This window comes from Balaenoptera acutorostrata, chromosome 10 (assembly GCF_949987535.1).
Source record: "Balaenoptera acutorostrata chromosome 10, mBalAcu1.1, whole genome shotgun sequence".
In the NCBI taxonomy this organism is placed as follows: Eukaryota; Metazoa; Chordata; class Mammalia; order Artiodactyla; family Balaenopteridae; genus Balaenoptera; species Balaenoptera acutorostrata.
The window spans coordinates 63,826,830-63,842,355 of NC_080073.1; the positions used below are offsets into that span (position 1 = coordinate 63,826,830).

Below are 15,526 nucleotides of genomic sequence, written 5' to 3' on the forward strand. Positions count from 1 at the left end.
GTAAGCTTTTAATAACTTACAAAAACTAGAAATAACCTCAAATACAGAACGGAGGCATCTCATGTTAATTCAGCCACAACCTGAGACTTAATATAGAAGTGTATTAAATGTGTACTATTAAAAGAAAGATCTGAAAGGGTCCTCTATAAAATTGGTGACCAAATTTCCAGTCTGCCGCTTGAAAACTGGCTTTTTCTCCCCCAGAACTTATATGCTCCATGCATCACTGTGCTGTGTCAGATGCGTGCCTATAAAATTGCGAAAATGAAGTCTTTTCTGGTAGCAAAGGGGTTAAGTTCTTTTTGCTTTACCAGTTTCAAATTACAATGAGAAGCCTCTTCTTTCCCAGCAGGGTTGTGCTTACATTACTCTTTAGATCTCCCTTGAAGAGGGCTGGTATATTTGTGTCTGCTGGAGGTGGAATTAACAGTAAGAAGGAGAAAGAGAGTGAAGGGACTTTCAGCAAGGTTTGCAAGTAAATTCAGGAAAACACATTGACTTGAATAGTACAACCTTGAGTCTTGTTTTACACTAAGACGACACAAAAGATGTTAAAGTTATCACCAAGCTGCCGGACAAATATATATTCCAACACCAAGGTGCAGATCAGCATAGATCTGTGATTCAGAAATCAGGATTTGTCTTGGAAAGAGCTCAAGGGTTGAGAAGAACTCAAGAGCAAGTGAAGATCACTTTGGGAACTACAGTTTATTAGAAGATCAACTTCCGTTCATTCAAATACCAAAGGCCTGATTATCATATATTGATATAGGAATGCATAGGTCATCTGATCAAATAATATTAGCCGTCTTCTGCTCCATCCATGCAGCAAAAACTCTTAACAACTGTGGATAACTGGAAATCTGAGTTTCAGCTTTCTTAGAAATACCTACTCTTGACATATTCCAATATATTGAAAATAGGGCAGGAAAATCAATGAGGATGTGTGTTCAGAAATGTCACTGTCATGAAGAATAGGTAAATTTGTTTTTCAGCTACTGGGGAAATATACCTCCTAAGAACTCAGAAATTTTTTTTTTTTTTTTTTTTTTTTTGGTAAGAGGACAAGAACGACTAAAAAATATCAACTTTTGCTTTTGGACAAAAATGCATCTGACTGTATTTTTACTTAGGGGTATTGTGGGCTTCCTCTGGAGCTGCTGGGTTCTAGTGGGTTCTGCAAAAGGAAGTTTGGGAGACAATCATGTTCACTCCAGTTTTATTTATAGAAGACTACGGAACCACGAAAGACGGGAAATACAGAGGGAAATTCTTTCTATCTTGGGTTTGCCTCACAGACCCAGACCATTTTCACCTGGAAAACAAGCTTCCTCTGCACCTCTCTTTATGCTGGACCTGTACAACGCCATGGCCAGTGAGGAGAACCCCGAGGAGCCGGAGTACTCTGTGAGGGCATCCCTGGCAGCAGAGACCAGGGGAGCCAGGAAGGGCTCCCCTGCCTCTCCCAATGGGTACCCTCGCCGCATCCAGTTGTCTCGAACGACTCCCTTGACCACCCAGAGTCCTCCTCTAGCCAGCCTACATGATGCCAACTTTCTGAATGATGCTGACATGGTCATGAGCTTTGTCAATTTAGGTATGTTGTTCGTTTATTTGTTAATCTATGTTATTGCAAAGTGGACGTTTTCCTAATGGTAAAGTAGCTGCCTGGTAGGTGGTCATGTTTATATAAAGTCATTTTCTATAACTCTCCTCTCCAGCTTCTGTTTCCTTTCTTTCATTGACATAAAATAAGATTTTGCCTTAGGCAACAAAGTCATATGTGTGTGTATATATATATATATATATATATATATATATATATATATATATATATTTTTTTTTTTTTTTAATATAAAAAGCTAAAATTAAACACATGGTTTGGGTAAATTTGGGTCTTTTCACATCTTGTTAAAATTTCAACTTGCTTAAATGTATGAATAAACAGGCAATAGTTTAAAAAAAGGAGAATTTATGAGGATAGCTAAGCTATGGGCAAAATAATAATCATAATAATAATAATGATGATGATGATGTAAGTATTTACAGATGGAAAAGTAAAAGCGAGATTCTGGACCATTTTTTGGTTAGTAATTTAAAAGACATGTAAGTGTAATTTATATGCCACTTAAGAACTCTCATTTTAGTGAGGAAACTACTGTGAAAATATTGATGTGAAATTAATTAAGTTCAAATAATATTGTAAAAGATTATTATCAAAGACTTTCAGGGATAGATTCTGAAATTCTGTGAAAAATATTTTGGAAAAGAAGTTTCAATCTAAAATTTTTTTAACTGTAATGATTAAAATATATTATACTTATTTGATTTTTTTCAGAGGCAAGAGAAATGTAAAACATTCTATGATGCTTTACCTATACAAAACTTTCCTTGTCATTTAAGATAAAAAAATTTCAATTGAAAAATTCTTTAATTAGCAGTATGGTTAGCGAATAATTTAAAAAATTATGTTTTAGTGCTGATACTGACAATACCTAAAAAATTGATATTGGCAATATCAAATGATAAGTTAGTGCCCAGTATTTCATCTTGCAATAATATTAAAGAGTCACCACTTTAAAATGATTTTACAGGGGCTGTAATTTTCTTTAAATTTTTTGGTAGTGACTGAAGGTGAAAATTTACTGTCTTTAAACATTCAAAAAAAACCACATAGAGTGTATTTATTTTTGAAGACAAAACTTAATAAATTTAATCAATTTTAATGTTAGAACTTTTAAAACTTTATTTTAAAAGTGCAATCTGCTTGGACTTAAAAGTGACATGTTTTATTACACAATTAATTTAAAACTTCCTCAAATAATATCTCAAAAAATATTCTTTGAAAAGTCAGATAGCAACAAATCTTAATAACACATGATGCTTTTATAATATGTGTTGCTTAATATGCCCTGCTCATTTGCTCTGAGCAAGCCTAGCAGGAAGGATAAGGTGCCTAATAAATCATATGTTTCACGTTACAGGAGACAAAGCTCTCATTATAAGTTTTAGTAAGTCATCATTGGTTGCCTTAATCGGGTGTCCTGGGGGCCTTTTCTTCTACATGTAATTAAAAGGTTCCTTTGGAACTTTTAAGCCATTAAAATATATCTTAATTCTAAATTAGTTTGATTGCTTTTTCTTCATGAGTGGCATGCAAATGTGACTCATGGTATGTTTGAATTTGTAGCAATTTCTCAAGCTTATTCAATAATTTAAGTTAGTTTTAATATTTTCATAGAAAAAATGCAATTTAGCATGATTTACATATTCATAAAATAAATCACTGAAAAAATCAGTTCAGGTCATCTAAAATCTGACAGGAAAGAATGTGTTATGTTTTGTACTTTATAAAACAATAGCTCAGTCATGAATCTTTTCTAATAATATATTAAAATTTAACACTTTGATCATTCACAAGAGAGTGTATTTGTTTTTTCAGAAAGGAATGAAGTATGATTTTTGAACCCGTGCACCATTGTTCTCTATAAATCTACATAGAATAAGAAAGCCAAAACCAATAATAAACAGTTTTATTCAAGGACTTTTAGGAACATTTTTATCATTAAAGAATACTTATATTTTTAAATCAGTAGACTTTTGCTTATTTGTTTGGATTATAATAACAAAGCAGTTTATTAACTATACCATGAAATATAATTATTCATTTTACACTAGAGAAACAATACTGGATAGAAGCTTCAGAAAATTTTTATTTATTTATTCTTATCATGCTTAACTTGCTGAGTAGTGATTCATCTTCAATAATAGACCGTATTGTTTTCTCCTTATTTAATAATTCCAAATGAAATGTCTCACATGAAATTACTGACAAATTGATTGTGATACTAAGTGAGTTTTTCCTAGTAGTCTCTGAGGAAAATTGAACCACAGTTTTATTTTATTCTTTAGACCATGCCTCCTAATATGTCCAAAGCTTATAGTCAATCACTACTTAGTAAAAAGCTTTAACTTCTGTATTTCTTCCATAATAAACTAGGTCAAAGTATACTTAGAAAGGGTAAGAGAGTAATATCATTATTAATAGTGCTAAGAATTTCAGTGCTTCTTACTGTAAAATTCATTAACCAATATTATCTGAAACTTTTTTCACTTTCTATAAGACTCAAGAGGATTTTATTCTATTTTTTTAGTATCTTAAAAGATATGTATATAGCGGAGATTGAGGGCAAATGATCAAATTAGCAAGAGGCAAGGGATTTGTATTGAGGAAGTCACCTGATATTTAAAAATGTGAAAAGAATCTGTTGACATTTCCCATAACAAGTTGAATTATATAAAATGGATCTAGTAGCATCCTTGTTATTAATGCCTGCCTGTGTCATTTTCAAGTCAAATAATGGATTTTCTACAATTATCTTGTCATTCAGAAAGACATTTTTTCCAACATAAGTTTTGCTCACCAAGAACAATTAAATTTAATTCAAACTCTGAATCAAATTTAACAAAATATCTATTTTTTAAAATTTCAAATGAGATTAGTTTTATGTTCATAAGCAAAAAGTAGAGTAGAATTTACTAGAAGAAAAAATAAAATGTGAATAAATTGCCTCAAGGCCAATGTAAACAACTAAAACCAAACACATTATTCTGACCTTTAAATTATTTTAGTGATTTGTTCACTTTGAAGAAACAAATATTAATTATTAATTGTGTGAAGAGAAACTTTCCGCCTTATTTTATTCATTATTCTTAGGCCAACTTTTGTCAGTCTCATAGTCTATAGCTTTTACAGATTGACTTCTCTGCTGTCTCCCTAAAACTAATGAATATCAGTGGAATTTTGCTTAGTCAATTCCACACTATTTAGTTAGTAACAAAAATATCTTTCTGGTAAATTTTTTTCTTTTTCAAAGATGTTAAGTGTTAGTTTATATATCAAATACCTTTGCAAATGAAAAGAATGATTAGGTAAGTTGTTTGCAATATTTAAGCATATCTCTAGCTTACATAAACAAGTAGTGTATTTCTAAGATCTTTTAGTTAGAAGCCAATTTGATTACTTGGTGATCATAAAATTAAAATGACATAACATTGTAGATGTTTTAGAGGAAATTACAAAAATCAGTCAACATAGGAAATTCACTTTTGTATTATTCTTTGTCTACATGTATTTCCCTGATAAAGAACTTCGGGTTTATTAATGGGCTTTGATCAGTTGGCTTGGAGTCAAATACTCAGATACAGTTCAAGAATGTATATTCATTCTCAAGCATAAAAATATAAAAATGTGATGCTTACATTTTTTCATGTTTTATGACAACATATTTAACATGTTAAGGTATGAAATAGAAAAAAAAGGCTTAAACCCTTCTCCCCTACTTCCCCAAATCATTAAACTCCCTTGGTATTGGAAGAAAAAAAAAAAATGCTTATGCCCTCAGTTGACAGCTTTGAAAGACATCTTTGATATTTATTGTTGGTTTTGGCTGACTCAAGTGCCCAGTGGAGAGGAATTTATACACAGATCTACCTAAAGATGCCTATCTATGTAGTCTTTCCAACAGGGTTATTAACACTTGTGTAACATAAACGCACCTATAAACACACACACAAAATTTTTTTTTTTGAGGAAAGAGGGATGGGATGGAAGGAAAGATGATCTAAAACCATTACAGTACATATTCATGGATCATGCCTGGAATAAGAAAAGGTAATACTGGGTAAAACAATCATTCTTTACAACTTTTCACTTTTGAAGAGGAAAGAAGTTACTGAGGGTGGAGACCTTTTTCTCTCTTCTTCATCAACCCTTGGCATTCATGAACGCACCCCAGGGGGATTCTTGTTCATCTCTAAAGCTATGTCCTTGCTGATTGATGAGCATGGCTGCAGAGATAGTTATAATCATAGTTTAATTAGAAGTTTTTTGCACGTTTGAATGGTCACTCACAAATCGCTAGTTTTAGAAGTTTAATCAGAAGTCATGGCTGGAGAGAAGAAGGTATGAAAACACACTGTAGAAGGGCTTGGGGCTGCTCACCCACCATCTCCAGCTTCTTCCCTTTCACTCTTCCATTTTTGCAATATCACCTCTCTCCTCCCCACCTCCTGCCCCTCCCATTTGTTGGCCTTTCTTCTGTAGTTCTAGGGCCTCTCCAGCTTCAGGCTTTCTTGGCATCCCTCTCCTGACTGCCCCCACCCTTCCTGGGGTCTGCCTTTGGTCCTTGTTTCTTCGTGGCTGAAGGCTTAGATGAGCTGAAAATCAATTCGTCACAGCTCCATCATTGAGGTACAGTCTCCTGTTTTCTCTCTGTTGAGAAGGAAAAGGTTATGATGGGCCCATTGCAGCCTCCACCCATCAGGAAAAAAGCTCCCCAGGGCATCAGAACCTCTCTGGCTGTTGCATCCCCTTTAACTGTTTCTCTACCATCCCTTTCATCTTCGCCTCCTCACCTCTCCCCGAGGATCCCATGGACTGAATTTAATTGTTTTTGCCATTCCTATTTTATAACAGTATTAAAATTTAAAAGGGGAAATTCAAGGGCAAGTTTAAAAAAAAAAAAGGGAAAAACGCACCACTGAACAAAAATAACGCTCATCAAAAATGCGATCCGTTTTTGGTTTATAAAACCCATTGGCTAATAGAATTTTTATGGAATACTCATGGCACGTCTGTAAAGAAATGAGGATTTCCTTTTTTAAGTTGAAGAGAGATGTTGAGAGAGCATAAAGAGATCAAGAGTAACGGTTGGAGACAGAGAACAATGAGGATGAGAAGGAGAGAGAATAAGTATTTTTTAAAGCCCTGGAAAGGAGGAAAACGAATGGAATGAGTGTTAGGGGCCGTCTCTGGGCCTCGCAGGTGGAGGCTGCGGGGAAACCCTCTGTCTACCTCATGGTGACACTGCTGCTAGTACCACATCCCCAGCCACATCGGCTCCAGGGGGAAATCCTTTCATCCTTCCAGACTGAAACACCGAAGCGGGGCAAAGAGAGGGGGCGCTCTCAGTGTGTGTGTACAAGGAGCACACAGACGGGCTACTCACATTTACAGTCATAAATAATGTGGTAACTCAGCTTGAAAAAACCATAGGTTAAAGGAAGAGGCTTCCCTGATGCAGAGAGGGGCTGAGATCAGAGGAGCCACTGAAAGGGTGGGAGGGAAACAATGCATCCCTTGTTCTAGGGAATATTTATGAGTGCTTCTTTGCACCTTCAGTTCATATTTTATTGCCTGGGCTGTGGGGTTTCCCCATTTACTCATCTCTTAAAATAATACCCTTGGCTAAGATATCCTTTAAAATACACCAGTCAGCCCTGACAACTGGCTCATTTATTTGGGGGGAGAAGGAAGCTGTTGTGATGTTGATGTCTAACGGGAATGTTTAAGATCCAGTCATGGAGCTTACAATTATGACAGTGTGATAAAAATCATAGTGGGAGTATTCACCTGCCTTTTTTGGAGATGTTTACAAGAATCTACGTAACCAAGTAGTAACCCCAGGTTTGTACGAGTCTTATCTAAACGGCTGTGATAAAATGATAATCTAATAAGGTAGAAACAAAATCTATTAAAGTGTACAATGTTTAAAATGAGCAAAAAAAAGTCATTTGTAGATTTGTAAGAAGGTTCTTTAGTGGTGTTGGGAGAAAGGGAAATAACAACAAACCTTCAGAACCAAAGAAAGTACATATCTACACTTGGAAGGCAGTGAATTACATACACATTATACAAAACGTAGAAACCCAGACCTTGTGTAATGTTAAATTGTTTGATCCGTATAGAAATGAAACAAAGGTTTAATTATTTTATAATTATCTTATAATTTCTAAGATGATGAAGATCCCTGCCTTTACGATGATGTGTCTTTTCATTTTACTTTTCATAAACAATGGAGTCTTGGGGCTTGCCTTACAAAAACAACCCTGCATTTTAGAAATAAATACATCTAATTACATTATCTCTTACATATTGTGTTTATTTAACTTCTTTTTGGAAGTAAATAACAATTTTATTTTTCTTGTGGTTTAACAGCTTTCCTGAAGTTGTTTGCAATAAAGAAAATAGTTTAAAGAGGTTAGATGCAAATCTCACTTAGATTTTATGCAGGCCTATGAAACATGTCAACATCAAAAGATTTATTAACATTTACAGACCCCTTCAGCTATGCTGTCCTGATATGAGAAATTCAATATTATTTGTTGTACACAGATTTCCTGTCCTCAGTGAAACTTTGCTATTAGCCTTCCTATAGAGGGAGAGGCAGTCTATTTTCAGAATTCTGAGTCCATGGCATATTACTGCTCAAACGGCTTTAAGATTTAATTATAAATGAAACCTAATTGCAGTGTAGCATAGAAGAAGCCAGCCTGCCTGGATTAGGATTCCATAGCCTACACTTTCTTGCAGGGTGACCTTGGGCAAATTACATCTCACTGTGTCTCTCATTCCTTGCTTAAGAAGGGCTGATGATAATAATACCATCTTCCTCCTTGGGTACTGAGAGGATTAAATGAGTTAATCACATACAATTTTAAGAAGAGTATTTGGAACCTAGTGAGACCTCTCGAAATGGCTGTTATTGTTACTGGAATTTCATTTGTAGCCAACATCTTTACCACATTTGCAGGAGCAGCTAAGTAATTCATGGAGCCCAATGTAAAATGGAAATGTGGGGCCACTTGTTTAAGAGTTATCAGGAATTCCAAGATGGTGGCAGCAGGGTATTAGACCCGATGCGGGACCCTCCTGAGTACATATTTGATGACATGTTACACTAGCAGGAATCAAGCCCTATTCATCCTTTTCTTATCCCCAGTGGAAAGAGACAATATGCACAAAGTGCATCATTTGAGGAGAGTTTAATTAATGTTATAATATTTCTAATGTTGTAGGTGGGGCTTTCTGGAAAAACTGGAGATAATGCAGAACGTGGAAAAGCAGGGGAGCCTTCTTTCATGACTCCTAGGATGGGACGAGAGCAGAAACAGTTACCAGAAGTCTTAGAGGAGGACTGTAGAGGGAAGGCACCCTGACGGGAACAGTGGCCTTTGTGAGAGTGATGCCAGGCAACCAACCCCAATGGACTCAGCAGGGAGAGAGGTCAAGCAGTAAATACCCAGACCTTACTTTTCTGCTGTCTTTCCCATTGGCTGATCTTCACTGAAAGCCAAGGGCCGTGGAGCCCATTGGATCAGCTCCCGAAAAGTCAGCCTCTCCGTGTAGAGAGCTGAGCAGAGAAACAGGGAGAGTGTATATTGAGGCATCAACTGAAGATATTGGGGACAAATGGATAGATGCATATTGAGTGTTTAGTCAACAAGAGTTCTAGAATCACTTCAATTTCTGTGCAAGTTACTGATAGGTATGTTAATCCTTGTCCTGGTCAATTTATTGCAAAATTTAAGAGATAATCATAATATAGTGTGAGAACTAATTATGTCACAAGTTGGTGAAGTAGCAAAAACAGGCATGGCATGCTGAAAAAAAATTCTTAATTGTATCTGGATCAGTAATTTCACATGATATATTAAAACTGTTTTAGAGCAAACTTAAATTAGAGACAAAACCCACAATACAAACAGCAGACTACCATTGCCAATCACAAAACTCAGTAGAGAAAGCACTAGAATATATGCAGATTCATAGGGCAAATATAAAGGGCAATATGTGTTTTCAGTCTCTAGGCCTGTTGATTCTCAATTCTATGTCATTCTTCCTGAAAGGACCCGTGACTGTGTGTTAAAGTTTTGTGAATTCTGAGTGGAACCATATAAAATTCTCCACAGTGCATGTTGCAGGTAAAAATCATTTCAGGAGGAGGCAAATTCAGATGATTGTCTTTCTTCTTTGCTACCTTTCCTCTCCCCTAGCAGAGTTCCTGTGACTCACAGATGTGGAATTTCATGGGGGAGCAGGTGTGTCTGCTGTTTAGTTCTCATAAATAACCAACCTCTAAGCCTCGAGGCCAGAGCCATTCCCCTACCCTTTAATCCCAGAGGAGCTTTGAGTAGAACAGCTTCTTTCCAGTATAAACTCTGTTCCCCTTCAAAGCTTTGAAGGATGGAAATTTTAGCCTGCTTTTGCTTCTATAATTATCAAAAGCAGAGGAAGGGTGAGTTGGACTTGGAAATGATGTAGGCTCCTCTGCAAATAACTTTGATGCAGACATTGAAGACTCATTTAGTGAGGAAGAGGTGAAGGTCATCAATTCTATAAGTCTTATGGTTAATATTTTGTAGATGTTTTCTTTGCTCAGAGTGAGGAGGGGTTATTTGGTTCTCTAACCCTCTCAGGAGGGTTTAAGTGTAAGGGTTTTGGAGTCACACTGGTTCGAATATCAGCTTTGCATTAACACCTGCATATCTTTGAACAAACTAGTTCACTTCGTGGGACTGTTCCCTCATCTGTAAAGTGGAGATCATAATACAGAATTGTAGTTAGGGCTTAATAAGGCAAGGGTATAAGTCTTTGAGCCGACATGAGCAAAGGATGCAATTAACGATCCCTATTGCTATTATAACTCCTTCTACTAGAAGAAGATCCATGCTGTTCTAATGTTTGAGTTGGTATTCTACGCCCAGTCCACCAGACATTGTCAGATAATTTTCTATCTGAAACTGTGGAACATTATGCACATGACTTTTGCTCCATCCAAAAGAAAATGAACTTGAATTTCAGGGACTCTGTCTTCAAATTGGTCAGTTGATGGGCTCTGCTCCCTCCTTGGGGTGTCCAAGGAAAGGTCAGTCCACGACCGAGATTTTGGGTAACTGTGGGGCTTCCCTGTGATCACCTGAAGGCAACACTTTCTGTGAGTTGCTGTTGAAAGGTGCTTTTCAATTACTTTTGGTCCCTTTCCTAGAATGAACCCGACATTCTACTTTAGTTCCAGATATTACCTGTACCATTTCCTTGCTTGTTATGGAGAAGGGGAAACTAATGGCAGGCCAAAGTAATAGTATAGAATTAGAAAACATGTGGTGGTGAAGGCTGGGCAATCTCTAAAAGACCCTTTTGAAAGACAGGAAGAAAAAATCTTGAGTTCGAAAGCTTATTTTCAGAAGCCAACTTGTGTTTTTTTTTTTAGTTTTAATTTTGCAAAACGTTGATTCATGATGAAAATATCGGTGAATAAACTCCTGAACTCTAAAAGAGGAAAGCCACTCTGTTCAAATAATCATTCAATCCTGGCACTGTTAGTGTTGTCTGTTAATCAGATCATGTTTGAATTTATGATTTTCTAATTTGTAGCTGTTCTCATTACTATTTGTATTATTATCATTTTGTTTCTATTTCAAACAATTCAGCCTTAAGCATTTTGACTTTCCTAGACTATTTCTTTGGGTTTTTCTTTTTTTTTTTTCAGATGACAGTCAGATCCTTTTATTAATTTTCCTGAATTGTTTCTTGTTATAATATTTTAAAGCAGGATGGGAATTTATGAGTTTTATCCAAAAAGTCACACAGAAGGCCATGCATGAACTGTGGACCTCTTCTGATTACAGTATCCATATTGTAAAGTCATCACATAGACTTATGATATTTCCTAATACGTTGAGTGGGAAAATATGGATTTATTGTTTTTTCATTATTTGATAACATGCTAAAGATAAGTCATTACGATGCTCTTTGCTAAAGTTTTCATTGTGGTGAGTGAAGTTTTACACTAAAATATGGATTCCAAAATTTACTGGCATGTTCAAGTCAACAATTAAGATTTTTTTGTTCCATACTGACGTATCAAATACTGACATGCATTATTTTAGTTAATCTGTGTCTCAGTTTTATGGGTAAATATTTTTCTGTTCCCATTTGTTGGTGTGAAAATTGAGACTCATCAGAGGTTAAATAACTAACAAAGATCACCAACCTGGTAAATGGCAGAATCAGTACTGGGACCACGATCTGTCTGGCTATACATTTTTTTGTTCTTTGTCACTACTCTTTAGCTAGGTAACCTACTTTTGAAATATATAGACAGCAGTGCAACTTCTAACAACAATAATCATCGTTTTCACTTTTGTACATCACTTTAGCATCCAGCACTTAGGAAAGTGGATATGACCCCACAATACACATCTATGGGCACTGGAGATCTGAGTGGTCATTCATTCAGTCATTGGGCAAATGGAACTGACTACCTACTATTGGGTCAGGCACTGTGGAAAGACTCTGCCTATCCCACTGCCAAGATCACAGGGCAAGAGGACCCAGGTCCAGGCCCAGAGTCCCTGATTCTTGTGCCAGGATTCTTTTGCTCAATGTCACCAACTTTCAAGAAATCACACAAAAATTCCAGCACCAAGTAAAAAGAAAGCACTAACAAACATTATCTAAAAGAATGTATTGCTTTGTTGTTGAAACAACCAGACAGAATTAATCTATTGTGTGCAGAGAAAATAGTTTTCAAACCTAAATTACTTTAAAGACAATTAAAAAAAAAAAAAGCTTCTTACCAGCAAACAGAACCTAAGGAAACCTGTTAGTCCAAAAAGCATAAGGCAGAGGTAGAACCAATCTTCAGCAAAGCTTAGGGACTCTGAAACCTTCTGTGTAATGGGTAGAACTTTACCAATAGGAGATATATCCCTTAAAACCACTAGGTGATTTTAGGGGGAAATATCTCAAAAGAAGGTTCACATTTTACACTGCATGCTTACTGCACGTTCCAGACCTAAGTGTGGCTTAACCATTCATTATTTATTTGTGCTGTACTTAGGAAATAGGGGTAAAGGTCATACAGTTTTTCAACTTTAAGTTATTTGATCTGTCTAAATCTTGACCCCAGACCCTAACTTACTTCTTCATTTGTGTGCTAACAAGCTTGTGTTCAGTGTCTCCTTTGTCACTGTACACACTGCACGTGATGTGGATTCAGGACATAATGAGTCATTGAAGACACATTTTACCATGTAGGGAATAACAGAGAATTCCAAGAATTTGTATACAGACCTCTTGGATACATGTCTTTGAATCTACTCAGGATCCTGAGCATTAGACCATTATTACTTCAACTTGATTGTTGAGAAACATTGACAAATATTTTACCACTGTTTTACTCTTTACCAACAATCTGCTGTGATCATGAAATGAACTTATACAGCAAAATGTAGATCTAAGTCTCCTGGGGCGCCATGCCCCCGACTGGTGTTTACCTGTGAGTTCATATCAACAAACAGCAGATCATCAAAATGAAATAATAAAAGAAGCCCTTAAGATTTATAATGATTTCTGCTCTACTGAAATTCACTGTCTTCCACAGCTAACACTTATTTGGTGCTTATAAATTACCAGACAGAGTGCTAATAGCATTTCAAGTGCTAACATTTAATTCCCACAAAATTACCCTATTTTACAGATGAGGAAACTGAGACCCAGAGATGTTAAGGCATTGGTCCGAAGTACTACATCTTGTAAGAGGAGGAACTGGATTCAGAATCTAAGCTGCTCCCTGCTGTACTGTGTTGCCTTTGTAGATGCTGTTGGGAAGACTGTTGGTTGGGACATGGTTTGAATTCTATCAAGTTCTATATATTTTTCCAACATTTCCCATATTGGATTTGGAATATTTTTACTTCATTAGTAATGCTTTACGTTTTAGGGAAAAAAATTTCTAGTGATGAATTTACCAAGAGTGTTATCCCTGGAGTTGGGCTCCTCCAGGCCTTCTTCTGAACTGGGATGCTTTGGCCTTCTGAAGGAGGCAAATCCTCATAATATTCACAAGGCAGAGGGAGGCAAGCATTTTGAAGACACCGGTGATACTGACCTTTGTGCCATGCAACCAGCTGGCCAGTAATGAGGAATGGAAAGGGGATTTGTGCTGATTCCCACCTTCAAAAGACAGACTTGGGATGAACAGGAGTAATGTTTGGCAAACTAGAAAAGGGGTAGAATTTCAAAGTTGCAAACAGTAATGGGCCTCAAAAACAATGGTTGGATGTTGGAATAAATAACCGTGAGTTCATTTGGATGCTGGAAAACTACGAAAATTCTGGCCAGTGTAGAAGGACACATAACAGGGCTGCCCTGCACCTAAGGATGAGTGCCTTGTCACAGCTTTTCTGACCCAATCCTGGACTGACCAGTGAATGTCATAAGATACCTACTAGACTAGAAGTTTGGGCTACAGGACCATCTAAACCTACAAGTGAGGAAGTTCCTGCTGTTGCAGATGGGAACTCTGGCAGCTAGCCTCTGCTCCATCCTGCTAGTTGTGGCTGAAGTCTCCTCTGTATGCTATATAACACTGAACACTCCACACTGAATGCATATCTCTTGATCTGTAGCAGCTACAGCCCTAATCTCTTGCACATGTAAAGTGAGTGCCTTTCACATAACTCACTCATTGCCCCTATATCACACTGAAGTTAAATCTGTTATTTCTGCTCCTCATGTATTTTATAAATTAAAAGCTAAGACCTTGGGATAATTAATTTTTTTTTTCCAAGAGAAAGTATTTCTGGGATGAAGTGTCTGAGGGCAGCTGCCCTCAGTTTCAGCTGCCCTCAGCCTCAATACCAAGCCAAGAAATCAAAAAAGGACTTGTAAAAAGCAGGGATGATTGTTCATGTATCAACTCTTAGCAAAATGCCTGAGGACTAATTTCTGCTTTGAAAAGCAAGTCAAGCATTAGCTGCGGAGTAAAGATGAGCATCTAAGATGGCACCTGTTCCTTTTTAAAAATTCTGTTTTCTTTCTCTCTCTTCCTCCCTTTACCTAACTGCTCCGACCCAATCAACCCATGGCCTGATTGTAATGTAAGGGGAAGTGTGAACGATCTCAATATCTGACTTCTAAAAACTTAGACTGAGATGTACTTAGAAGGTCTGAAGATAAAATTATTGTTTATGAATGGATAAAAAATCCTATTTAATTTTAATTCCACTAACTTCATTGACATATAATAACTCAAGCCCATGCTGAATCATGATTGTTTAAATTTCTTGGCCACTTTCAATCACTGACTCTTTTTAATCAGAATTCTTAGTATTTGTAAGGGGATTTCATTGAAAGCATTTCAAGTCCTTCTAGGGAGTGAATCTGAAATTTTATAGTCAAATAAATTTGAAGGATGCTGAGAAACAGTAATTAAATAAGGTTTGATATTTCCAAGAGGAGACTTCTCAGTATCTTTATTACGCTAACGGGCATGGTGAATCTCTGCAAGGAGGATGTGGGTTATAGGGTTTCCTGTGCACATTGGACTCTGGAACTCTTCTGACAGAGCACCATGGGTACCTGGGGTTACAGGGAACTCACTCTGACAAAAGCTCTTCCACGTGGAAATCCTATTATATAAAAGCCATTTTGGAAATACGGCAAGCAGAGCATTATGATAAGCTAATTTGCTGACACCATGGCCACTTTATTTCCAAAATTAAAAAGAAGCAGGGGCTTCCCTGGTGGCGCAGTGGTTGAGAATCTGCCTGCTAATGCAGGGGACACGGGTTCGAGCCCTGGTCTGGGAAGATCTCACATGCCGCGGAGCAACTAGGCCCGTGAACCACAACTACTGAGCCTGCGCGTCTGGAGCCTGTGCTCCACAACAAGAGAGGC

At 36.8% G+C, this 15,526-nt stretch overlaps 1 protein-coding gene across 1 annotated transcript in view; it reads left to right on the forward strand.

The window, feature by feature from the left end:
* Positions 1-1,107: 1,107 nt before the first annotated feature.
* BMP5 (bone morphogenetic protein 5) overlaps positions 1,108-15,526 on the forward strand; it is a 117,719-nt gene continuing 103,300 nt past the window's right edge. The window contains exon 1 of the mRNA XM_007186952.3: positions 1,108-1,597. Within this exon, the coding sequence (XP_007187014.2) occupies positions 1,108-1,597 (490 nt within the window). The remainder of the gene's footprint in view (positions 1,598-15,526) is intronic.